Source organism: Streptopelia decaocto (assembly GCF_964273445.1).
Source record: "Streptopelia decaocto genome assembly, chromosome: 6".
Taxonomy (NCBI): domain Eukaryota; kingdom Metazoa; phylum Chordata; class Aves; order Columbiformes; family Columbidae; genus Streptopelia; species Streptopelia decaocto.
This window is the reverse complement of record NC_138660.1, coordinates 46354692-46379734: the sequence shown is the minus strand read 5'-3', so window position 1 is coordinate 46379734 and position 25043 is coordinate 46354692. Positions and strand designations below refer to the sequence as shown.

Here is a 25043-nt window from a genome sequence, read left to right as displayed (position 1 = left end):
GACAGAGTTAGTTGACTGGATGATGCAGCAAAGTCCTTGTGTCCATTCACGAAGCCAGGCTGTTGGCATGTGGCAGGTATTGCTGGAGGAAGGTGTTCTTAACCATGGTAAGATAAAGAAAATCACCGTCTTGACTAAAACATGGGCAGTGTGTGACATCAGTGCCTCTGTAGGTTTCTTTCATGAAAAAGAAAGGGATCGTGAGCCCAAAAGAAATGCTGCAGAGCAACCTCTTCATTCATAAGCGCAGCACGCAGACAGTATTACATGAATCTTGCTACCAATTATACCTTTTCAACTTATGAGAATATTGAAAAGTAAATGAATAATTTATAATAACTTTAATTATACTTAGGAGTACACTGGCTTGTGATTGTATCGCAAGAGCTGTATAGCACTCAGGCCAAAACCAAGAGGTGTATTACCATACACAAAACTGATCTTCATCAAAGATATGCAGCATTTGGAAGTGAATGTATTTGTATTTGCTCAAATCCATAGTTTTGGAATAATTTTCACTGGTTTTGGAAATGTTCCCAAATTCAGCATTCCAAGTATTCCAAGTGCAGAGACTTGGGATTTTCTTAGTTTTCTGACTGTACTTTACGTTGACTTTCAGTTTCCATTTGGCAGGATTTACTTGGTAACAGGATATTATAGCCCTCAGAAGGGTAGCTTTGCAAAGCAATATTACTATTGAGGCTTTGCACGTACGGTTTTATTAAGTTCAGAAGAACAGCTGTATTACAGTACACTTCCATTTATCCTTTTTTGTGCTTCCCATATCCCACAGAGAAATTTCCACCCTGAGAAGACAGATTGTTTCCACTGCTTCCTTACTCTAAGGGCTCTAGCTTTAATTCCTGCCAAATATTCCCTTGAACTCCCAGGGGCAAGCTGTTGCAAACTGCATCACAGTATCTAGCTCAACACATCACTCTGACTTGCTTGGAAGACCAAGGGTTTGTCCTTCACCATATCATAGCCTCTCTTTAGTAGTTGTCTCTTGGTAGTCTATCCATTAAGTTTTTCTACCAGGACAGGTCAATGAACTTGGCCCTGAGATTATATCTTGATGATTGTACATTTCTGGTGCATCAGAAAGAGTTTAGATGCTTTTGTTATCTTTTAGCCCTAGTCTGAAACATGTAGGGGAAAGTGTTCATGCTAGAGAACATGTCTTAGAAGTTCCTGATGTAACTGTTTCCCTCAGCGTGAATTGTTTGCTTAAATGAAGCGGTTTGAAACAAGAACAAAACCAGATCTAATAAGAAAAAAAACCACACATGTGCGCACACACATGTATATATATGTATCCACAACACACATATATTGAAGCCTTTTGTGAAGTGTTTGTAGTACACAATTTAGAAGTGTACTCTTCAAGCAACATAATATGGACATATGTGAGAAATATAGGTGTTTCATACTCTTGCAGTTTCTCTTTAGATTTCTTTTCTTTCTTAACCAATATATCTGTGATAGATACAATGCTGCACATATTTCCACAAGGTTAACTTGAATGAGGAGAGCTTAGTGTTTGATATTTTATGTTGTTTTCAGTGGATCAGGAACACCACTTTCAAGACAAATACTTATTTTATCGATTTTTGGACGATGAGCATGAAGATGCCCCTTTGCCAACTGAGGAAGAGAAAAAGGAGTGTGATGAGGAGCTACAGGACACTATGCTGTTTCTGTCTCAGATTGGGCCAGATGCTCATATGAGGATGATTCTCAGAAAACCGTAAGCAGATTAATGAGTTAATATTATACATGGGTCTTGCTTGTGACATGGAAAGAAGAGAAATCTACATTTATTGCCAGGCATACTTTGGCCAGTTATTTCACTTCAGTGCCAGTTCGTTTAACCTCTAAATTTTTAAAGTCCATATTAAGTCATTTCCAGTCCTTATTAATGCTTTATGTTGAACTCTGTGTTGAGAAGAACCATCAAAGGCTGTGAATGCTGTCATATTCACCTTGAGGAAAATGCTGCATTATGAGTTATTATTTCATTTACAAGTCTCCCCAAAAGCAAGTTGCAGGTAACAGAAAAGTCCTGCTCTGTTAACACTTTGTGTAGATGTGCCATTCAATTAACTATGCTGCTTTCAGTCATTGTGAGCGGGTGGAGTGGTAGGATGGTAGCACAGCAGGTACCTTTCAGTTACAGTTGACAGTGGCAGCCATTAATTAGGTTCATCCTTGGGAGAACTTTATTGAATTAAGATAGGCTGGACTTAGCCTGTTGTAGTTTGCTAGCAAGGTGTGAAATGTGGCTCTGTGGGTTTATTTATCCATTCTTACTGTTATAAAATTGATACACTAAAAAAAAAATGCTTTCTGTACTTAGGCCACAGAGGATGTCTGTCTAACCTTTTCATACCAGATCATGTCCTCTCACTCATTGGTTGGCTAACCATCGTTTCAGCAGTACGTTCTGGTCACACCAAAACTGTGCTAAAGGCCTTTTTTACAGGCAGCTTTATAGTGACTTCAGAGCAACCAGTATAAACTCTATTTGACCCTCCATTGAAGGCAACCTCTTCATTATGCGGTGTCGCAGTTTAGCTTCAGCCGGCAACTAAGTACCATGTGGCCACTTGCTCAGTCCTTCCCTCCCCAGCGAGAAAGGAAGGGGAATCAGAGGGGAAAAAAAAGGTAAAACTTGTGGGTTGGGATAAAACAGGACAGCAAAGAAAGAGATAAAAGCAGTAATAAAAATAAAAGGATATACAAGCAAGGAATACAAAATGCAGTTGCCCATCACCCACCGATGCCCAAGCCAGCTCCTGTGCAGCAATTCCCTCCACTGGCCAACTGCGCCTGTTTATATACAGAGCATGACCTCCTATGGTATGGATATCCCTTTGACTACTTTGGGTTGGCTGTCCTGGCTGTGTCCCTTCCCAGCGTCTTGTGGAGATTGAGTCCATCCCAGCTGAACTCAGGACATGCAGGTAGTGTTTGAAGGCCACTGAAGACATATTTTACTGCTAATTAAGCACACTGAGAATAATGAACTGTTTAATGTCATCTTCACTGAAGATTTACTTGTAAGGGTCAGTTCAGGAAAGATGAGTACACAAAGCTGCATCCTGCCCCTCTGAGGCCATTGGCAAAGTTTGTCTTTGCTATGGGACAGGATTGGGCTCTACCTACAGTGTGAGAACATTTTTTTAATGCTAAAAATGTTTTGAATCCACTTGACACAAGTGGTTGCTTCTATTCTGTTTCTGTCTGTGTCCTTTTCCTCCTCCGTTCTTGCCCCTCTGTTGTCTGTTTAGATCATAAGCTCATTTAGACAGCACTCTTCCAAAAATCTTGCTAAAAGCATGGAATTTCAGAAAGTGCCATCAGATACATGCGCTTATAAAAAATAGGTAACACTACCCTGTAGCAATAGTTTTAAAGTATAAATTCTCTTTTCTCTATTTATTGGAGGTCTAGTCAGACACAACCAAAGAAGCTCTCACTCCCTGTCACACAAAATATATAGACAAAGCAGACTGAAAGCATGGTGCCTCCATAAACCCTTCTGGTGTCAGGGAAGTGTGATGCTTTGTCCTCACAGAGATGCAAAAGAGGGTTCCTTGCTCCCACAAGCAGACGCCGGTCATTAAGGGACGGTGAGCTGCGCTGTGTGTGCTGTGACCCGGCACTTCTGCACTGTCCCCTGTGCCCCAGGCTGACTGAGTAGGTTGGCTCTTGGACAATTGTCCCCTTAGGCTCTTGGGGTTTTTAGCTGCCCTACTGCATTTGCTTTCCATCATGACTTTGAGAGCAGCCAGTGTAAGTTTACAGTGGCAGGATCAATGTTGATGATCACCCACACTCCTTGCAGAGACCTGAAAGGCTGGAATGATGCTGTGAAAGCACTGCTCTCCTGTGTCATCACTTGCACAGAATCACCCAAAAGAATATTCATAGGAGATTTTTCATGCAATACAGTGAGAGGGGAAGGAAGTTTTCTCAAGACTGACAGCTGTCTAACATATTTCCCTTTTTCTGTCCCTGAAAGTGCTTATTTTTGCTGCCCTTTGCTCATGGAAACTAGCTTGTTCTGTCAGGCACCATATTAACTACTGCTCTGCTATTCAGTTTATGTATGTTATGATTTTGTTAGTGGAAAATCCACCATGGGCTTAGTGGTATCAAAGCTGTTAAAATCTCTGTGAACCCTCAGAGGCTGTTCTAGTTTTGACTAAACACTGTTACAGCTGCCAGAAGTTCAAGGAATTGCCAGGGCTTCAGAGACGCTGGCTCTAGCTGGCCTGAGCAGGACTCACAATTTTCAAACCAACACAGCTGCATTTTATAATAGTCACCATTTCTGGAGAGGTTGCAGAACTCACATAATTACCCTGAAATAAATAAGACAATATTCTTTGATAAGAAGATTACTTTGAGAATTTGATTGTATAATGAAGCTGTTGCTTTGAAAGGTACTTTCTATTGTTCAAATCTGAAAATCTCTAGCAAAAAGTGTCACTTGTTTTGACAGCCGACTTAAAAAATTCTCTGTTTATTACATTAACTGCAGCATTTTAACTGTCAAACTGTGAAAGAATGTTCTATAGTTTAAAAAACAGAATAGAGCTCAGGGAAATTTTTGGCAGGCTCTTGTTGCTATTGGTTGGTTGTTGTTTTTTTTTTTCCTTTGGAAACACATACACTGTGAATGTGAAAATAGCTTTTTGTGAAGTAGCAAACACAGCTCTTTGCTTCTTACAATACCTGGAGTACAGGTGCAGACCCTGAGCAAGCCCCTGGAAAAAAAAAAATTGTAGAATTAACACAGCTCTTCCTTACGAGTATTTCAAGTTCTTCAGTATGAAAATAAATCCTGAAAACGCTTTTCTAGTTATTTTATTTTAGTGGTGTTCAGATATAGCTAACTTGATAGGAAATCCTAATTAAATAGGATGCTGTAATACAAAGTTAAACACAATAATAACAGGAGTCTTTAAAGGGAGAATGATGTTCATCAGACAACAGTATTTAATTCAGATGATTGTATGGATTATATTATTTTTTAATACTCCAAGCTACTGCAAGTTAGCAATATGACTGAAACCATAAATCTGTGTTACATATTCTTGGTGACTTCACTCAGCAATTTTTCTCTTTTCAGTACAAAGAGTGTTTGATGCAACATGTGATCATTAAACAAATTTTAGTGTCACTTGCAGAAGCTAAGCTTGACGGGATACAAGGTAGAGGAAGTAAAAACAAATGTGAACATGATGAACAACACTATATATATAAAATAAAATAAAAATTTAATCATTTTTATGAATTTATAGTTTCTTGAAAGTCCTGTAAAAATTAAGCAAGATCTATTTATTCTCTCGTTATTAAATTTTTTTATTTAGATATTCCACCCAGCTGTCAGTAGTAAGACCCACACTGGATTTCTCCATAAAGACAGTATTAAGTTCTACAGTCCTTGGTAGATTTTCCTGCCAATGACATTTAATAAACAAAGTGTTATTTCTGGGACAAGAAATACAGGTTATCTTTCCACATATCAATTAATTGATGGTTATGGGTATCATATGTGGTAAATGGTAGTTATGGTGTTAATCAAAGAGCACTGATTTGGGTACAAATATTACATAATTAGCTTCCATGCTAGAGTAAGTGAGCATGCATTCACTCTCACACTCAGACACAGGTAGTGGATAAAATTATTCATGTCTCATGTATATTCTTCATGGTACTTGAAGACAAAATTTGTACTCTGGAAATATATGTTTATTTGACATATAATCACAATGTTATAGGGTCTCTGATCTTTTCCCTTGTTCTTATTATCTGAGAATTTTCTGGTTAGCTGTGTAATAAAAGTAATCAATGATCTTGCTTGTACATGCATGGTTTATCTGTGGCAAAGTACTATGTTATTGTCAACATCCTAGTCACAGAGAAACTCAATGTCTCTGACCTTGATAAATTCTCCAAACACTGAACAGTTTTTATTGATCACTTAATATCACCTGACTTCTCCTGTCCATTAATGTGTAGCCTCTTTCTCTACCTATTCCATTTATTATCCTGTCTATAACCAGCTATTGCTGTTAGAATATGTCCCCTGCAGAAACTAGGTCTTTACACAGCAGGATCCTACAAATCAACATCAGTGGGTCACCACACAGGTTTTACAGAAGCAGGGATGCCTAATATCTCTCCACGTGACATCTGCAGAAGCAGAAGTAAAGACTGGGTACATCCACTGTAGATTGCCAGTCCTCCCAGTGTGCTAACACAGGAGGTAAATGGACATGCTGAAAGAGGAGTGTATCCTTTTGTCTTGATAGAGATCTTATATAGTAAGACATCATCCTTTTACATTTTAAGTTCATGTAGAAATTTGTTAATTGGTTACACTATATTTTCCAAGATGTGCTGGTTTTGCAAGCATGTAATAAAATTGTTACTGCCTATGGAAAGCATTCTTTATTAAAATCCTTATCTTGTGTTTCTTAAATCTCCCTTGGAAGATGGCTAGTACTGGCTTAGCTTTCTTCTGTACTTAATTAAACTGCTAGTGCCCCCTGTAAATCACTAAGAGTGGCAGTTTTATAATTTCAAGCCAGATTTGGAAATAGTAAAGAGCGTTTTGAGTCACTAGAGGGCATAGCAGTACCAAACCAATTTTTGTTTCTCCCTTAGCAGTTTATTCCATTCTGTATGAGAAAATAATAATTTCATCTAAAACATTTTTGTGTAAATTGGTCTTTAATCTGACTAATAATAAATGCATGTCATTGGTAAGTGAAGAACAGATGAAAAATATCGTTTGCTTAGCAGAGGTGATGTCAGTTGTCCTAATGTTTTCTGTGATGTGTTCGTACTTGATTCATCCAAAAGAAGTCTCCATCTTCTTTTTTGCAGAAAGATGCAGTATAACTCCAGAGTGGCATAACTGCTGGGTGTTTCCTCTACCTCACCCATGACTTAGACAGACTGTTGAACCAAGAGTTGATGAGGCAGAAAACCTATAGAGCACTGTATTTGTTTATATGAATTTTCTGATCCTCCAGATGCTAGAGTCTCCTGTAATACTGACATTTTAGGTGGAAAACTTCTCTCAGAAAGGTTCATTGTGACATTCATTTCAGGGCTGTCTGAAGATTCAACTGTGCTGTTAATTCTTTTGACAATGCACATTGCAGACAGTGGGGTTTGGAGCTGCACACCAGCCTGTTCTCCATGCGAGCATGTGAACCTTCTCCTTGGCAACTCCTGCCCCTGGACCAGGCTTCCTGTATCCCATTTCTTCACATCTTAAAATTATCCTCTCTCCCTTGTTATGACTCGAGTTGCTCTTTTCTTCTGTTCTTGACCCATTGATTTAATTCCTAAATTCTGCTTTTCACAAATCTAAACCACATTGTTTGAAAGGACTCAGCCCTATAAAAGTAACTTGGAATAAAGCTTTAAAGGATTTTTTCTGTGTTTATGTAACTCCAATGCAGTCTCAAATTATATCGTAGGAGAATTTGTCCTTTTAGAAAATAAAGTTGTATTAGACACTTTAACTGAAGAGAATCTTGTGAGTGGGAAAAAGTTTAGTAGTCACAAGCTCCTATGATTTCTTTTCATAGGTGCTGTTTATTATTAATAGATCCTCCAAAGCACCTCTGACCCACTGCACTTCTCAGTATTTGTGTCGTTTTGTAGCAACCACAAAATTTTCCGGTGTGTGAACTACAAAAATGCAGTTATTTCAGTCACAGTGGCAGCCTCATTCCTCGTTGTGCTGCAGGAGGGTTATTTCTTCATCAGTGCATGCTTTTCATTAATGACTGCTTCTTGTATTTTTCAGTGAAGTTGAAACTACTGGGTGGTTCTTATTTATCTTTGTGGCCGAACAACAGCACTCAGTGTTAACTCTGTCGCAGTCATTTTCTGTCCTCCAAGGTGTGCTGCTGCCTCTGCCAGTTGTTCAGCAGCAATTCACGCGCTCCTTTACAAACCACTGCGCTTCTCTATTTGCTACAACTAATTATTGCCACATGTGAAAAATAGTGCCAGTCCCATACTCAGGAGTCCTGTTGAAAGGAACTGATCTTTATGTACCATTTCTGATTTATCTGACCATTTTGTGTATAGAACACTTGATTTCATCAGGACAGCTGCCTAATCAGGATCTCTCTGAGGTGGTTGCCATGGCTGCTGCTCGGTGTCATTCAGGTGGTTTCATAGTGCTTCCATCCTTTGTGTGCTTCAGTCCTCCAGCCAGAACCATCGTCCAGTCCCAGCTTAGTGAGGATGTACCCTTCAGCAGACAATACAACAGCATTTTGTGTTCTTTTGTACTTCTCTGAAGCATTTATTTTGGGCATTTATTGCATTTTGCTGTCCTTTTTATCTTCTCTCTGTAGGCCTGGACAGAGAACTGTAGATGACTTAGAAATTATATATGAAGAACTTCTTCACATTAAGGCCTTATCTCATCTTTCTACCACAGTAAGTATTTTTTAAAAATATAACTCATCACCGAAAGGGAGGTTGAATTTTGACTTCTGGTGCTTTATTGGAATTGAAGTGCTGACAACTGTTTCCATTTATGCTTTCCATGCAAAGAAGTTATTCCCACCTCTGAGGACCACCCAGTCACTATGCAGATGTAGGTTGTCTTTTGGATATCATATATAATTATCTTCATGTGTTTCTCCACAGCCCCTGCCTCACTCATTTTGCACAGGTGCCTCCATCAAGGTCCTTATCAGATGCATGCAGTCTGATCTGACACCTGGAACAGTGGCACTACTGATTTTTGCAGAATGTATTTCTAATTTCTGAACTATAAGAAGTCTTGACCTGAACCAGTTAGGAGGAGGAATTGCACAGTGCAGAAAGGTGTAGTTTGTGGTGCTGACGGGTTGGAGTTTGGTCCTAGAGTGAGGGAAACTTCACATCAGATCCCTTCTCTCTGAGTGGGCAAGAACAGTGCACAGAATCAAGAAAAAATGAAATGGAAAAAATGCCTGGAGGAGAAAATGCAAGTGTTTAAATTCTCACCATCATTGACACACTGTGTAGGCAAGTGAAACAAGCTAAATAGTACTTTACTTGGTAGCAGCAAGATGTGGGTACTTTCAGACAAAGGAAGCTGGTAAAAAATTAGATTTATGCTTGACAATTGTTTATTTGGAAGCTCTTACTATTTTCAATAATTCACAAATAACTTGGATAGATGCAGCTAATTATGCAACTGATAGTACTCTGTGCAAACATATAATGTCTGAGCAATGTTTTTCAGAGTTGGTAACTGAACTAAAAGAGAACAGCCAGCCAAAATCTTCAACATCTCTGGGATGCTGGAAAAAAATATTTAAAGAAAGACTTCAGTAAGATCTAGAAATTAACATTTTCAAATCAAACAATAGAAACTACCCAAGATAGATACTGAGAGGGAGTGGAGAACCCTCTTGAGACTACACACATAACCCAGAACAAAAAATCTGAAACACAAAATATTTCCAGCTCAGAAGAAATTCAGACTTGAGGTCAGAATCCACTGCAAACAGCATATAGAACAAGTATGGCAAACGATACAAACTGCAAAAAATACTTGGCATTTTGAAGAAGTGCAACTGATTCCACGTTTTTAGTAAGAATGTGGAAATGTCAGCCTAAACTGAAACAGAACAGAGAAACCATGAGTAGCTTAGAGGAATTCTTCAGAGGAGCAACAGACAGCATTGCTCCTATGAACCAGAAGATTAATGGTCAATCAACTTGAAAGCAAAAAGTAATAAGTTTTCTAGGTATGCCACAAGCAGCAGGAAGCAAAATGGATAAAATTTGAGTCGCATGGTGGCGAACTAATCCCTGCTAGAGAAGCCTGTGAAGTTAATGTATGAATGAAAAACAATTCCATAATACGGTGTTATAAACATACCAAATTCTTGGCTTCATCAAGAGGATTCTTTCACTGCAGAGGCAAATGTCTGAAACAACTGAGAAGACATCTGAGGATGTACATGGATAGGAACCGTCTCTACAGTGTGCAGAACTCTGCTAATGGGATTGTATTTCCCTTCCTTAGGAAAACATCATTGCCTTCAGGCGGAGGTTATAAAAGAGTTTGAGCTAATTGTTACAGAAATCCCAGGCCTGTGCGTTCGCTGGTCAGTGTACCAAAAAAAAAAAGTCACACCTCTGTTTATCCCTCTTCTCCAGGCTACAAACAGAGTGCTTTGCACTGGCTGTCAAGAAGGAGTTCTGGGAGAGGTAGCCGGTGTGGTATATTTATGCTTGATGCCTGAGCAGGGGTCTGGTGGGTGCCTTTAGGACATCAGAGCCTGAATTTGTCCACCCATCTTAGGAGACACAGTCACCAGGCTCTAGTCTGGATTGTGTCCAGAATTTGAGAGTGCCTCCCCAAGATTTTCTTCATGGCCAAAAAATTTTTTCAATTTAAACAGTTGGTAGAATGGTGTGAAATATTACTATTAAATATATGTTAGAACCAGCTTTTGATTTGTATTTGGCATACTTACATTATACAGTAGTAACTCTGAAACATGGATTGTCACCAGCTGATGTTCTCTGGAAACAAGAATGCCACTGCTTGGAAATTGGCCTCCAAGTCCTTGGAGACTTGAGGCTTTGTGAAGAGAGACATAAAGCACACGGGAAAATTCAGGATAATTTGAAATTCTGGGTGCTGCTATTGCTGTGTGAAAGTAGCACTAACAGTGTTTACAGCTAGGAAAAGCTGTTGTAAATGTTGTCTCACTAGAGGCTCTTACCACCCGTCAGTGGTGAGAGCCAACCACAGCAGAGCACTGCAGACCCCAGGGGGAGCAGGCTGACACCAAGGGCAGTGTCACCTCCTCCAGCTTCTGGAAGAGGTGGAGAGCCAGACATCTTGTCCTGTTCTGGGCCCCTCAGTTCCAGAAGGACAGGAAACTGCTGGAGAGAGTCTAGTGCAGGGCAACGAGGATCATTAAGGGAGTGGAGCATCTCCCTTATGAGGAAAGGCTGAGGGAGCTGGGTCTCTTTAGCTTGGAGAAGACTGGGGGGTGACCTCATTAATGTTTATAAATATATAAAGGGTGAGTATCATGAGGATGGAGACAGGCTCTTCTCGGTGACAACCAATGGTAAGACAAGGGGTAATGGGTGCAAACTGGAACACAAGAGGTTCCACTTAAGTATGAGAAGAAACTTCTTCAGGGTGAGGGTAACAGAACACTGGAACATGCTGCCCAGCGGGGCTGTGGAGTCTCCTTCTCTGGAGACATTCAAAACCCGCCTGGACACATTCCTGTGTAACCTCATCTGGGTGTTCCTGCTCCAGCGGGGGAATTGGACTAGATGATCTTTTGAGGTCCCTTGCAATCCCAAACATTCTGTGATCTTGCCTGGGAAGCGGCCAGGCCAAGTGGGGCCTCAGCAGGCCCAGATGGCTGCACCTCAGTGGGACACAGCAGAAGTGGCCAGACTCATGTCTGTGAGGGGAAGGGCACTGATTTCTTAGAACAGGACTGCCGCAGAGCTTCATGAAGTAATTGGCAATTGTTCACTGTCTTCTGTGATAGATCAACTATTAGTGTTTTAAATTTTCCATCATGTTAATTGTTAATGATGGTTTCACGTGTGTGTGTGTATGAAGAAAAATGTGGAGACCTGTATCTTAAAGATGCTCTTGTCTGAGCCATTTGCAGCCAGGAAATGCAGAGGCTTGTGTTCTGTAAAGCAAATCAGTAGGAAACAAGACATCGAGTGAAGCAGAGCATTGTTGCAGCATCCCCTGGATGAGCACTAAACGGTGCAGAAAGAAGGAAAGCAGCAACTGGAGTATATTATGTGACTTTCTCTACACCAGGAAAAATAAGATACATATAAAACCTATATTTTTTCTCTCTTTATTTTAAGGTAAAGCGAGAATTAGCAGGTGTCCTGATTTTTGAATCACATCCCAAAGCAGGAACAGTCTGTAAGTAAATGGAGTCCTGTCAGATCTTCTTTCTCATCTGTGAACATTTAAATTCTTAATGCTTAAATGACAAGAGCAAAACTTGGATGTACTCTTCAAACCTGACTGGCACACACTGTTCAAATCTGGGGCAATAGGTGTTGACTTAGTCAGTTGCCGATTGCAGGGACAGTGCCAAAATTAATTTTATATTCTTGGATGTATGTATTGCCTTCAATTTGGGTGTGTTTTTATCTAGAATTCTGGATTGGACCAATCTTCATTTTAAATGTATTTTAATATTATCCTTGTATTAAAAAAATCTTAAAATAGTTGTTGCAATTGTCATGGAAAATAGCAGCAACTTGCACATAGTGTAATAAAATAACTGCTTATATGGGTGTGTGGGGTTTTCTAAAATCTGAAGGCAATTGCTTTTAAAATTACAGTATGACTTTTTTCAAGGTAGACATTAATATGACTGCAATAGATTTACCTTGAATTTTATTGTGTGCAGAATCTCATCCATTTCTATTTCAGATAACCGTATTCTCACCATAAAATCTTTTCTCTCTCTCATAGTATTTAATCAGGGAGAAGAAGGTACTTCTTGGTACATTATCCTAAAGGGATCAGTAAATGTAGTCATTTACGGCAAGGTATTGTTTTCAGAAGCCTTTTTATATGATTCTTATTATTGGAATTGTAAGAGCAAACTTTGAAGGAATACAGTTTAATTTAGAGCAAAATTGCTTTTGTGAGGAAACAAATTGACTGTAATTTTATTAAGAAATGATCCAGTGGTTTCACTGATTATACATCCAGTTGATTACTGTATAATTTCAGGATATATTACACACTTTCTGAATATAATTCAGCAGAGTTATATCAGTATCTTTAGGACAAAGTAATTTGCTGGAATTTGGTGAATTGCCAGACTTGCATCTCTTGGGGGTTTTTGCCCTGTCCCTTTACCACCATATTCTCTTAAATTTCTGTAACTAACTTTTCTGATGCATGTCTGACAGAAGTACCTCTTTGTGACTAGTGGCTCTCAGGTTGGATGAACCGTTCCAAATTTATGCCAGCTCTTCTTTTTAGTTGAGCTAGAGATTCAAAAGCATCTCTATTAAATTTCCTGTTTATGAGAGAAATTTTTCAAGGCAAAAAGTTAGACTTTGGTACACAGCAATCCCTTGAGTCTTTAAAAATATCTGCTTTCCTTTTGATTTCTAATTCAGTGACTGAGAATCCTCCATTCTGAACACCAAGCATTTCACCAAAATCTAGCATAGAGGCCCTGGTGCTAAGTCTGTTCCTAAGAAACCCATATTTAGCTACCTTTTTTCCATCACAGAATGGGCCGGATCCTCTGCTACTAAAAACTGAAGTAAACAGAGCACTGCTGATTTACACCAGTTGAGGATGTGGAGTTATATGTTATTTCTGCAAACGTGAGCTTATTTTTTAGGGCTTCTTTAAATAAAAACCAAACAGCTCAACAACTTTCAGTCTTCAGCAGGGCTCGAAGAGTCCTTCAGGCTTGATGTAATTTCAGAGAACAAGCCAATTCTTTTCTGTTCTTGCTTTTCTTCAGTAATAGTAATAACCAGCTATCAAGTATTGTTTCCTAGTCATTATTTGGGCTGTTGATTTCCTGCCAAATAGATTTATTTTGGTATTTGATTGTGAAGTCCAGTGTTTGTACAAGGACTTACAATAGAATCCAGAGTAATCATGGGTTTCTGCATGTAAATGTTTTGCTCTGTGCAGGGTGTGGTATGTACTCTGCACGAAGGAGATGATTTCGGCAAGTTAGCGCTTGTGAATGACGCACCCAGAGCAGCATCCATTGTTCTGCGTGAAGACAACTGCCACTTCTTGAGAGTAGACAAGGAGGACTTCAACAGGATCCTTAGGGTAAGAGTTGGAAAGGCCACCCTGACTGCAAGGTATGAAAACTTGCAGAGTTTTCTAGAGTCTGTCTTATTTCAATTGACATGTTGATAACCTTGTTTGAAGTGTCCCTAATTGCAGAACAGAGATAAGACAGTCAAGAAGATCATGCGAAGTATACATTAATAATCCTTCCTCTTTTACTGTTTCTAACTTAGCCTTGAAAATGGGACAAAATGTGTTCTGTCTCTCACGTTTCTGTGGTCTAAAATTTGCCAAGTACTCAGTTTTTGCTTACGCTGTCCAAGATTTCTGGGCAATCTTCCATCCAAATATTGAATAAAACAAGATCACCCATTCTCCCAGATAGGTCACTGTCAGTACCTTAAACTCAAGAGATTCAAGGCATGATCAAGTGGCAGATTAAATAAACTACGGGTAAATACACAGATATCTTTATCAGAGAGCTCCAGAAAGATATTCCCAGGCTAATTTTACAGTTATTCACATTAGGGCTAATGAGTTCTAAAGTCTAGCTGTAATTCTGTAAATACAGGCTGGTTTGTGATCATTGGTAGTATAGGAAGTCAAAACCAGTATCATCCTGAATTCGAATATATACGTGGCCAGTATCGCAGCAATAGAACCAGTCTAGAGAGAGCACTATGCTAGAAAAATGGCATAAGCTTGTGCTTATGGTACGAAAGGGAATGAGGATCCCATCGGCAGTAAGGTTGACCATGGAGACTCCCAACTGATTCAGCTTTGATTGATACTTCAAAGATCAGAGTCTGTGATCTTATCAATTTTCATCTGTGTTATTTGAATGCACATTATATTTAGTTCTTTCTTTTTCTTTTTTTTTTTTTTTTTACTGTGATCCAGTAGTTGAAAATGAAAAGTTTACCAACAGTTTCCTGAACTAAGACTTATCATTTTTAAATGCCTTTTTCTCTTTTCTAAGTGCCTTTTTTCATTTCTTTTAAGAGAAAAGTCAGATTATAGATAATATTGTTCACATGTAAGTGGGGATAGAGACCATATTACGTATGGAAAGTTGTGGAGGAGGGCTCTGTTTTCTGGCAAAGTTTTTTTCCTTTGCTATGGCTAGAGATTTTTCTCATCGTTCTTATGCTAGACCTTCCCACATTTCTCTGTCTCTTCCCCCTGTGCTAGTGCTTCCCACTTGATTCTGCCTGTGAGAAAAGCAGAATAAAGATAGATAAATACAGGGCAAAAGAACCAGAGTACTTTGTGTTTGAAAGTCATGCACTTTTTGAGAGTAACTAATCAGCCAAATCAGATGCAATTATTTTATTAAAAGTAACTTGTCTTGCAGGATGTGGAAGCAAATACAGTAAGACTCAAAGAACATGACCAAGATGTCTTGGTGTTGGAGAAGATCCCAGCAGGAAACAGAATTTCTAATCAAGGAAATTCACAGCCTCAGCACAAGTATGTTTTTATTCAACAGTGCGAATGTCAGGCAATGATTAACCTTTTCATATGGTATTATTATCCAAACAATAGCATATTCCCCCTTTCTATGGAAGAATGCAGTGCATATAAAGTTTTCTTTTCTTTAATCATCAGCTGATCACATGCCCTATACTGGATAATATATCCATTTCCAGCAGCACACCATTTCTATGTCTTTACACAATAATTCTCTGAAGATCTCACTGTAAATACTTATCTCATGTAATAGCTTCTAAAGAGACTGCACATGAAGAATGCTGAAACCCTATAAAGCTGAGCTACTGTGTAAAAAGATATTAGGAAAAGACATTGCTTTATTGTTAAGTACAGATATTTTCATTTTGGATTTTGAGCTCTGCATTCTAATTAGAGTTTGCTAGCTACAATTTGTATACAAAACTAAGGTCTCATGTGATGGAAGTTGAACAGCTTATCTTACAGAATGGGTTTGCACTGTAATAACAATATTCATTATATTTGCTCTACTTTCTTACTGAAAGGGAGAAAGTACAATTCTGTTTGGATACTACTGTGATAAGAGCAGAGTGAGGCTGTTATCATTCCAAATGTTGGTAAAACCCCTAAAGGCTTTGTAAATGTGTTATTTGCAAATTGATGCACAATTTTCTTCAGAAACACTCGAACAACTTCAATAAAATAAGCAGGAAGGAGTTTTAAATCCTTTGCCCTGGACCTTTATTTTTTTTCAAAGAAAGAGCTACTTGACTGTGAGATATTTTGGGTATTATATTTATCTGATCTGAGATTTCATATACATATTTTATCTGCATAACTGAATATAAAGATATGTAAAGATCTATGAAGGGTCAAATAAACCTTTCTTTGTACTTTATACACACTTTTCATGTATTTCAGAAACCGCCATTTCATTTCTCACTTGATCTATTAGAAAAACAAACTATGGTACCAGGAAAACACATACTCTTACAACAAATTTTTCTTTGTCTAAATGAGGGGAACTTGATTGCAGGCAGTGGGTTTGCATCAGCAGCTGCAATGCACAGCGACTTGGTCATAGATTTGAATCCAGTTTCTTGGGTCTGATGCATTTTTCATTCTTTTGAAAGTGAAAGTTTCATTTAAAGGTATTTCCACTAACTTGCTTGCAAACTCTTTGCATCGGCATTATTTGCATTATTCAACATGGTCTTGTTCAGAATTTGATTAAAATAGCTAGAGACATTTATGGTCCCTGGTTAAGTTAGGCTGTATTTTAGAGCTTACATTCCAGAAATATTTTCAGGTAAAGCTCAGAATTCCATTTCTGTAAATATTTTAAGCATTTGGTCAGATTTGGGTACTATCAGTGTGCCTGGAAAAGGGAGCTTTTGCTGAGAACAATGACAGATAGACATGAACTACGCAACAGAGGAAGCTACCTTGAAAGGTCACTATCTGCTTTTCAGCAGTCAGATTATTTTCTTAATAGTGTGTTGGCAGTGTCTTTTTGTATAAAATCCTTCTAAATGAGTTCACTGTTTTTGAAGATGGAATTCCTTTTGTTTCCTTTGTTAGTAAATAGATTAAGTGGCTACGTTTATGTTTCAGAGTCCAAATCAAAGTTAATAATGTATTCTAATTTCTGGAATGTGTTACTGGACAGTTAGTTGAGTGTTCAGTACTTTTGAAAATCAGTGTGCCTGAAGGAGAAGCTTAACAGGGACCTCTTCTTAGAGGCTTGCTGCTCTGCTCTTAATTGGGTAGTTTACATCTCTGATATCTCTTCAGATGAGCTGACCTTTAGGCTTTGTCCCCTAAGTGGGTACATAGCATTTGCAGTAGAGAAATGTTCTGCATCCCAAGGTTTTTCCCTGAAATATCCAGTCAACCAAGAATCTCATTTTCTTCATCTTAATCTTGGGGAAAACTTCACTTTGGGGGCAGATCCTCTCAGTTGCAGTTTGGATTCTACTACCTCCTCTGCTGAGGAAGCCTGGCTCCTGCACAGCTCCCGAGCCCTGCTTTCAAACAGACAGCTTCGCTGGCAGGACTAGCTCTGAAGTTCTCACTCCCACGATCTAACTCTTTATGGGTGATCACACTCATGCAGGATGAATTCAGCAGCCCTGCGAGTCGCTTCACTGTTCATTTTCGCTTTCATATTCAGAGTACAGCAACCTGCGATTTCTCTGCTTCACTCACTTAGACACTTGGTTAGAATCTCTGCGAGAATGTGCACTGGCTTAACAAGTGTTTGTGTTCTTGGGACATCAATACAGCTCTTCCAAAGGGGCTGGCAGGTAAAAGAACTGTGACGGTCAGCACTCAAAGTGAGGAGGAGCTCCCAGGAGCTCAGCTCGACCACTTATTTCTCAGCAGGAGCAAAGTGTCTTCACTTCTCGGGGATTTTTCTTTCTTTCTTTCTTTCTTTTTTTTTAGTTTCATACTTCATCAGTTGGATTCTGGGGGGAAAAAAAAAATAAGAGAAAAAAAGATGCAAAGATTGAAAGAATTGAAAGAATGGAGGGAAAAATAAAAAAAGGAAAGAAAAAAAAAAGACAACAGGACAAGTTTAGCAATACCCTATGATATTCTGCTCGTACTTAAAATCTGGCCAGTGCTTTTGCATGAAGCAGAAAAACCTGATTACTGCACTTGTTCCCCTGCCTCCCTAAATGTACTCCAGGAAGTGGTACAGTCCTAATGTTATCCACTTGAAAAACTTTCTTCAGTTATCTGAGGCATTGCACAAGTTTGAAGATACAGTGCGCTATTTCATTATCTGCCTCCACGTTCTCAGTGATGCTGCAGGAAGTTGTTTCCTTGCTCTGACATTGGTACACACCAGTTCTCATTTCATGCTCACAGAAAGTCTGTTAGGACCCTTTAATGACTGGGAACTGCTGTTGTTGCCGAGATATTTATTCTCAGTGGAGAAGCATTTCCGACTGCCCTTCCTCAGGTTTGCAGCTTGGCTGACTGCGGTGTAACCATCCATGGTGGTGTTACACTGGAGTACTTGTGTCACCTTGTGCTCCCTGGGTAGGGTGGAGAGTGTTGTTGCTCCCATTTTACAGTGGGGAAGCCAAAAAAGATTGTCAGTGGTTTTGTCCTAAGCCACCCAGAGATTCTGGTCAGAGCAGGAATTTGCACTCTGGCACCTGTCAGTCTGGGTCTCCTCACTGGCACACAACTGTTTCATGATCAGCTGTTTTGCTTGTGAGACACTAACTGCTTCTGTCCCTCCCTCAGGTATATTGTGATGTCAGGAACCCCAGAGAAAATTTTAGAGCACTTTCTAGAAACCATGCGCCTTGAAGCAACTTTAAATGAAGCAACAGGTATCTACATGACAAAGGCTGTATTATTATTACTGCATAAGATGGTCTTGCTGGGGGAACACCGCAATGTGATGCTTTGAAAAGCAGTTAGTGGTAGTTTTTTCCTGAATAAGAACTGCTCTGAAACAACCCCGAGAAAGCCTAGCAAATCCAGAATTAAAGATAATAATCCCCTCCTCCTAGCCTGCCCTACTGTATTTGTACTTCCGGTTCAAAGTAGAACAGCAAAATCTCAGACCACTTAGTGCCAGACCACTAGTCAGGACTTTAATAAGGCACAACTGTAGGGCTAGTTCAGAGCATGCGTTACCAACCGATGGTAGTGGTCCTCAGACTTCTTGTTCTGGATGTCACTTAATACTGTGAACTAGCTGGATACCTCCAGCCATTGTGTTATGCTAGAATAAATATTGCCAAATTTTCATATCAATATCTAATTTAAAGTATCACAATTTAAATTACTTGTTAGTGATACTTTCCCATATGCAGGGAAAGAATTGTTACTCAAAAAAGAACTCAACACACCATGGGCCAAGTCCCAAGAATGCAGGTTGCTGCAGCTGCACTTAATAGGCTGCTTTTCGCTAGTGTAAAGAGAACAGAGAATCCATGTCTAGGGATATAGATATTTGCTGACTTACTATTAATAAGTATTTTAATTTTTAAAAAGAGTCAGGGAAAAAAATTCCTCCTAATTATGATAAAGCAATGTAGAGACTTTTATATTAGGCTACAGAATATCGCTTCAGCGTGTTCTTTTTACATTGCAGATGTCAGAGAAGTATATATTCAAAGGTGTTCTTAAATCCAGTTAATCTGTTGCTGACCTCATAAAATTGGAGAAACCTGTATAGTGGTCCATAAATGGTGGAAGAATTGAAAGATTACAGAAATCCTTTAACAGTGTGTGTTTTAACTACTTTTAAGAATAAAAATTATTCTTTTCATAGATACCTTTTTATTAGAATTACAAGCAGAACGTTGTTCTTTAAGCCTGCATGTATATAATCACAAATTTACTATTCATAGTATGCATGTATTATAAATTTTTTAAAAACAAATTATTTTTAAAATATTTTAAAACTTTTCCCCAAAACATCCAATGACAAGATTATACCTATATCCTAATGGAGTACAAAATGTCACAATTGACATAGCTATTTTTAGGATATAGAAGCTCAAGAGTGCTGAAAAATTGAATATTTAGTTTATGCATTCCTTTAATTTAAAAACAGTTAAAATCCACCTTGCTCTGGATATTACACAAAGAAAAAGTCCCACCTTTCCAGAGGTGAGTTTTGTGAACTGAAAGATATTTTCATATATAAATTACAGTGGAAGCAATGATGTAATATTACAGCACACAGTTATCTCACCATATTTTTTCTGATATCTCTTACTTAAAGGGTTTTCAAATGTTTCTCATATCTCGAAAGTTTCACTGTAGAAATCATACCCCAGGATATTTTGTTTGTTTCTCAGTGATTCCATTCCTTGCCTAGTTTTAAAGTAAAATAAAGTTTATTCTCACTGCCAAACTTATTCTGGCCTCTACAGCCAGGCTTTAAATACCTGTTGTTACCACAAATACAACCATAAGGCAAACTGGGATTTACACCAGAACTACCACATCTCATCACAGAAAGAAGAGCTTGCTATTTTTTTTTCTGGAGAAAATGTCAGTCGTATTGTTCATATATGTTTTAATATAAATCTAGCAGCTGAGATTCTTCCGAGTTAAAATAAAACCAGAAATTTGACTGTACATTTACCTTTTTTCAGGCCTTCTGTTCATCACCAGGAAATCAGCAAAGAATGGAGTTATTTGCCTTCTCCTGTGTAGTTTATACTAAATGTGCTGTCTGGTATTATGGTTCCCTAAATCCAAATGCAGCAGCACTTCTTAGGCAGCCAGGTGTGGCAGGTCTGATTCTGCTGCTGCTGAGATCTCTACAGTTGTAGGGAAGCATACCCAAGTATTTTGCTTTAGCACAGATGGGTTTTTATTTTGCTCTTCCACATTTCTCTTTGACATAAGCAGATGCCTGTTAACGTAAGTGCAGTAAAATTAATGCAGACAAGAATAAAAGCTTAATACTTCAGCTCTCATTTGTTCATTCCCCATTTTTATATTTAATGCCTACAAAGTGCAAAAAGACCCCTTTATTATCTGCAGAGGGCTAATAAGATATTTTAGCTGAAAGAAAACTCATCCTTGTGATCCCCAAGCTGTTTGCAAAGGCTTAATCGACTGTTTTATTTCTTCTTTTTTTTTTTTCACAGATTCTGTTTTAAATGATTTTATTATGATGCACTGTGTTTTTATGCCAAATAGTCAGCTCTGCCCAGCCTTGATGGCACAATATCCTTTTGTAAGGAAAAAGTTGTGCCCCTTTAACAGCTGTCCCTGTCAGTGATGAGACTGCAGCTTTTCTCTCTCAAGAAGTCCTCACGTTTCATGGGGGCTGCACTTCACGGGTGGCTTCTGTGTCTGACTGACAGCTGTCCATAGCTCAACAACTCCGAAATGAGTGGTGTGTACCCGTAATGATATACAGCAATAGAGCATGAAAACTGTCTTTCCTGTGCTGATTACTATTTCTAAGGGAAATAAATGTACTGTCCCTCCACGAGGTAAGTGAAATTACATAAAAGTTCGAATTACCCTTCCTGTATCCTTTCTATCTGCCTTCTTTTTGGATGAACTACAGCATCTAGATTTTAACTAAGATTGTTATGTTTTGGTGATTTCAACTGTGCACTTTCCAGATTACAAGCCGTAAACTGCCTCAAGCAAAAGGGTACCTAAACCTGTAGAATAATGAGTAAGTAATTCCTAGGTGCTATCATGATGGTTATGAATAAAAAAATCATAGTCTATGATAATAGTCTATACAAAATGTTAACAAACTGCAAGAAACTTCAATTGCATGTGAATACCTAGGAGATGAGAGCTTACAGTAGACAGCATTGAGGGCTTGAGGTGACTCTTGTACTCTCTGCATGTTGTACAGGAGTCTGTGAAATGTCCATCAGTCAGTTACTGGCAGGTCATTTAGTCTGGGGAGCTGTTGGGCACTGAGAGTTTTCCTTGTACACAGTGACTTGAAGCTATCAAGTGATGGGGAGCATTAAATAAACATATAATGTTTTCTGTTTTATAGAATTCTGACAGGGGTATAATAACTTCAATTCCCTGTTTATTGTTTTAGAATCAGATTGGTGTGAAAGTGTGCTTTCCTTGAAGCTCAGTGGGGCGAGTGACATCTGGGAAAGCTAACACCCGGTAACCACAAAACAGAGCATTGTGTCCTTGTCTGGCAAGCCTGAGAATCCATTTGTGTTACTCCTAGCAAGGACAGTAATTGTTTTGAAAACCTTTGGACCCATAAAACTGCTGTGCAGAAAATTGTTCAGACACCTGAAACAAATACATTTTCCAAAACCACATAGTTTTGGATATCAAAAGTATTATGAAATGCTGTTGCTGACAGCTTTGAGAAGGGGAGGGAAGAAAAGGACAGCACTTTTTTTTTTCCTGATTTATCTAGCTCATAGCATTCGATCAGTCCATTTGAGACTCAGGTTTGTCTGTCCTCAGGTATAACAGCATACCTCTGATATCCAATAAGTGGGAAAATCAGGTACATAAGCAAAACGGACCTAATTGATAATAGGGGAAAAGCTTTTCTGAAGATACGTGATAGTGTCACGTACATGTATTCACTTGTGAATCTGTTCTGGAGAGGAGGGTAAGACCTCAAGGTCTCAAGTGGGTCATGGCAGGTCATTGTGCTAATTCATTTCAGAGAGGAGGAGGAGGGCTGGAAGTAACTGGTATCCCACGGCTTTAGTGTCAGCTTTTCTTAGAGCCGAATTCTTGTTTATTTGGTCCATTCTGAATATGGAAAATCAAACTGTCCTCTGTTGATTGTACCATTGAAATGTATCGTTAGAGTTGAAAGGTTGCTAACAAAGCTCATCTTTTTTGAGCAAAATCTCTCTACAAAATTGCTTGCCAGTGCTGTGAGACTAAGGAGAGATTAGTTATGCTCAGTGAGGAAATTAAAACAGAAACAGTAGTAACGTCAGAGACACTGTTTTTGCTCCAGCTTCTGATTTTAAATCAATACAAGTCTGTTTTCCTACACCCACTTAGGATACTGTTATAGCTGGCAGCATGCAAGTATGAGTAGAGCTGTATCACTGTAGTGCTTTCAAGCATAGTACAGGGTGTAAATTATTTGGGTTTTCACTTCTTATACAGCAGCGTTTGTCATCTCTAAGTTCTTTACTCCTGAAAGGAATGGATGGGTGCACCATTTTGGCTAAGTAATATAATTGCTTGCTGTGGATTCAGTACTTATACTGTGCTGTCCCTTGGCACACCACTCTTTTTTTTAGTCACTAAAGTATATGGATTCTGCAATATTATAATAAAAAAAAAAATCACTTAGTTCTTTTTTATAGGGAAGTAAAGGTGATGCTCCCCTGTCCTGTGTGTTGGTCCAAGGCACCTATTTCCCTCTCTTCTTCACAGAGCTGGAAATGGAGAGATTCTCCAAGCTACAGCTTGTCAGAGGGAGGCAGGACAAAGCCCAAAAGAAAATCTGAAAGACAGTAGCACCTCCAAAAGTGCACTTGGGATAGTCGAAGTGTGGGAGCAGGTGTGCATCTTTAAAGGAGCACTATCTAAATACTTATGAAGTATGAATGCCTCTTTTGTCTCTGTACATGATAGTCCTCTGGCATGTTTATGAATGTTTTGTGAGCCACCTTCACCATCATGCCAGTAGTAATGGGTGCTGATTTTGCACAGTTCCTGATATGGCTAAGTGTTCCCATGTGGGGAAGAACAGACTTAAGAATTGCTCCAGTTTCCTAGCATATGCTAGGCATAACTAGAAATATATATATTGAACTCTAACCATGTTGGTGTTGATAACTATTTTGCAGTTATCTGACACTTGTTGCAAATGTACATGATGTTTTACTTCTGATTGGAATCTGCAGTGAAGCGATATCCTGTAGGCCCTGTAAAAATGGGAGAACCCTTAATTGACATTCCCTGTGATAATAGTAATAAAAGAGCAACTAATATAAATGAGCAGTAAAAATACAGAAAAATTACCAGTGCCTGCAGTGAATCAGTTAATAAGAAAGTAAAAATACATGAAATAATTACAGTGTTTGAAAGGTAAAAATGGCATGAGAAAAATTACTCAGTGGAATATTAAACTTGCTCCCTGAGACATTAGAGCACATAGCTTGCAATATATTATTTACTTCTTATGACCCTTTGACTTATTTACTCCCATAAATGTACTGACATGTTTAGTTTTCTAGTAATTTTGAACCTTTCCAAATGAAATTAAAATGCAGATTTCTTAAAGTTTGTCAGTCAGTTGAGTGGCCCAATAACCCTGGTAGCACATCAAATCTCTGCAGGGGTTTTGGCAGGAGGATCATTTGGAAACTGTGAGTTAATAGATACTTTTTCCCATTATATTTTATTAGTATTAAGTATGTTAGCATTTGTTAAAGAAATGTTTCTGAATGAGAAGTTTAAGATAAATATCTTAGATCATTTTGATTTCTAATTAATATTTTTATTTTCTAATTGTTAAATTGTTTGTTAGAGCAACTGGAAGTGCACCTAGAAAGGATGCTGGACTTCACAGTCAGTGAAAGAATGGCAGTATTTTCATATTAATTGTTGCTATATAATTGGGAATAGTATTATTCATAACAATCCAGAATCTGAATTTTGGTATCCAGGAAGAAAAGTTTTAAGGCTGAAATTATCTCAGTTTCTTGTCCATTCTGCCTTTACTTTTTTCTTGGTTTCTTCCTTTCAATAAATATTACTTTTGGCCTTTTCGCTATTTGCATATTTTTAGAGTGTTGGTACTTCATCCTGAAAAAGGTCAATGAAATGCTTCCTATTTTTCTTATTGTTGGTCACAAAATAACTATCACAAAGTATTGTGTCCCAAATACGCTTTATTTGATAGTGTGGAAACTTCTGATTGCCTCATATGTAAGATGAGGCTATTACAGAATATATACTTTTACCCTATGTCTCTGTAGTCAGTCCAGGCTGTAAACTTCCACGTCCTCCTACCATAATGGGACTGTAGTTCACCTTGGGTTACAGCAACTTCTAAAACTAGTAACACTGGGGGCTGACTCCAGTAGTCTTTCTCACAAATGGAAGTCTGGAATTGTTAACAAACATAGAGTGACATTTTTCTTTTTCTTCAACTGTCTCCAAAGAAGAACAAGGAGAAATATCCTTCTTCAGTCTCCATGGTTAATCCTCTATTGTTCCAAGTATCATTTCTGTTCTGCTACCCTACAGCAACAGTCTCTGTGGTGGGATTCTGATCGTTCTGGTGCTCTTTAGAGAATTCTCTCTCTTCTTACTT

At 38.5% G+C, this 25043-nt stretch overlaps 1 protein-coding gene across 1 annotated transcript in view; it reads left to right on the top strand.

The window, feature by feature from the left end:
- The window catches only part of RAPGEF4 (Rap guanine nucleotide exchange factor 4), a gene marked incomplete at its 5' end in the record, with an annotated part of 149789 nt that overhangs the window by 93744 nt on the left and 31002 nt on the right, over positions 1–25043 (top strand). The window contains 9 exon segments of the mRNA XM_082055080.1: positions 8–107; positions 1564–1747; positions 8394–8478; positions 11899–11959; positions 12521–12597; positions 13712–13858; positions 15174–15289; positions 18527–18615; positions 20899–20977. Of these exon segments, the coding sequence (XP_081911206.1) occupies positions 8–107; positions 1564–1747; positions 8394–8478; positions 11899–11959; positions 12521–12597; positions 13712–13858; positions 15174–15289; positions 18527–18615; positions 20899–20977 (938 nt within the window).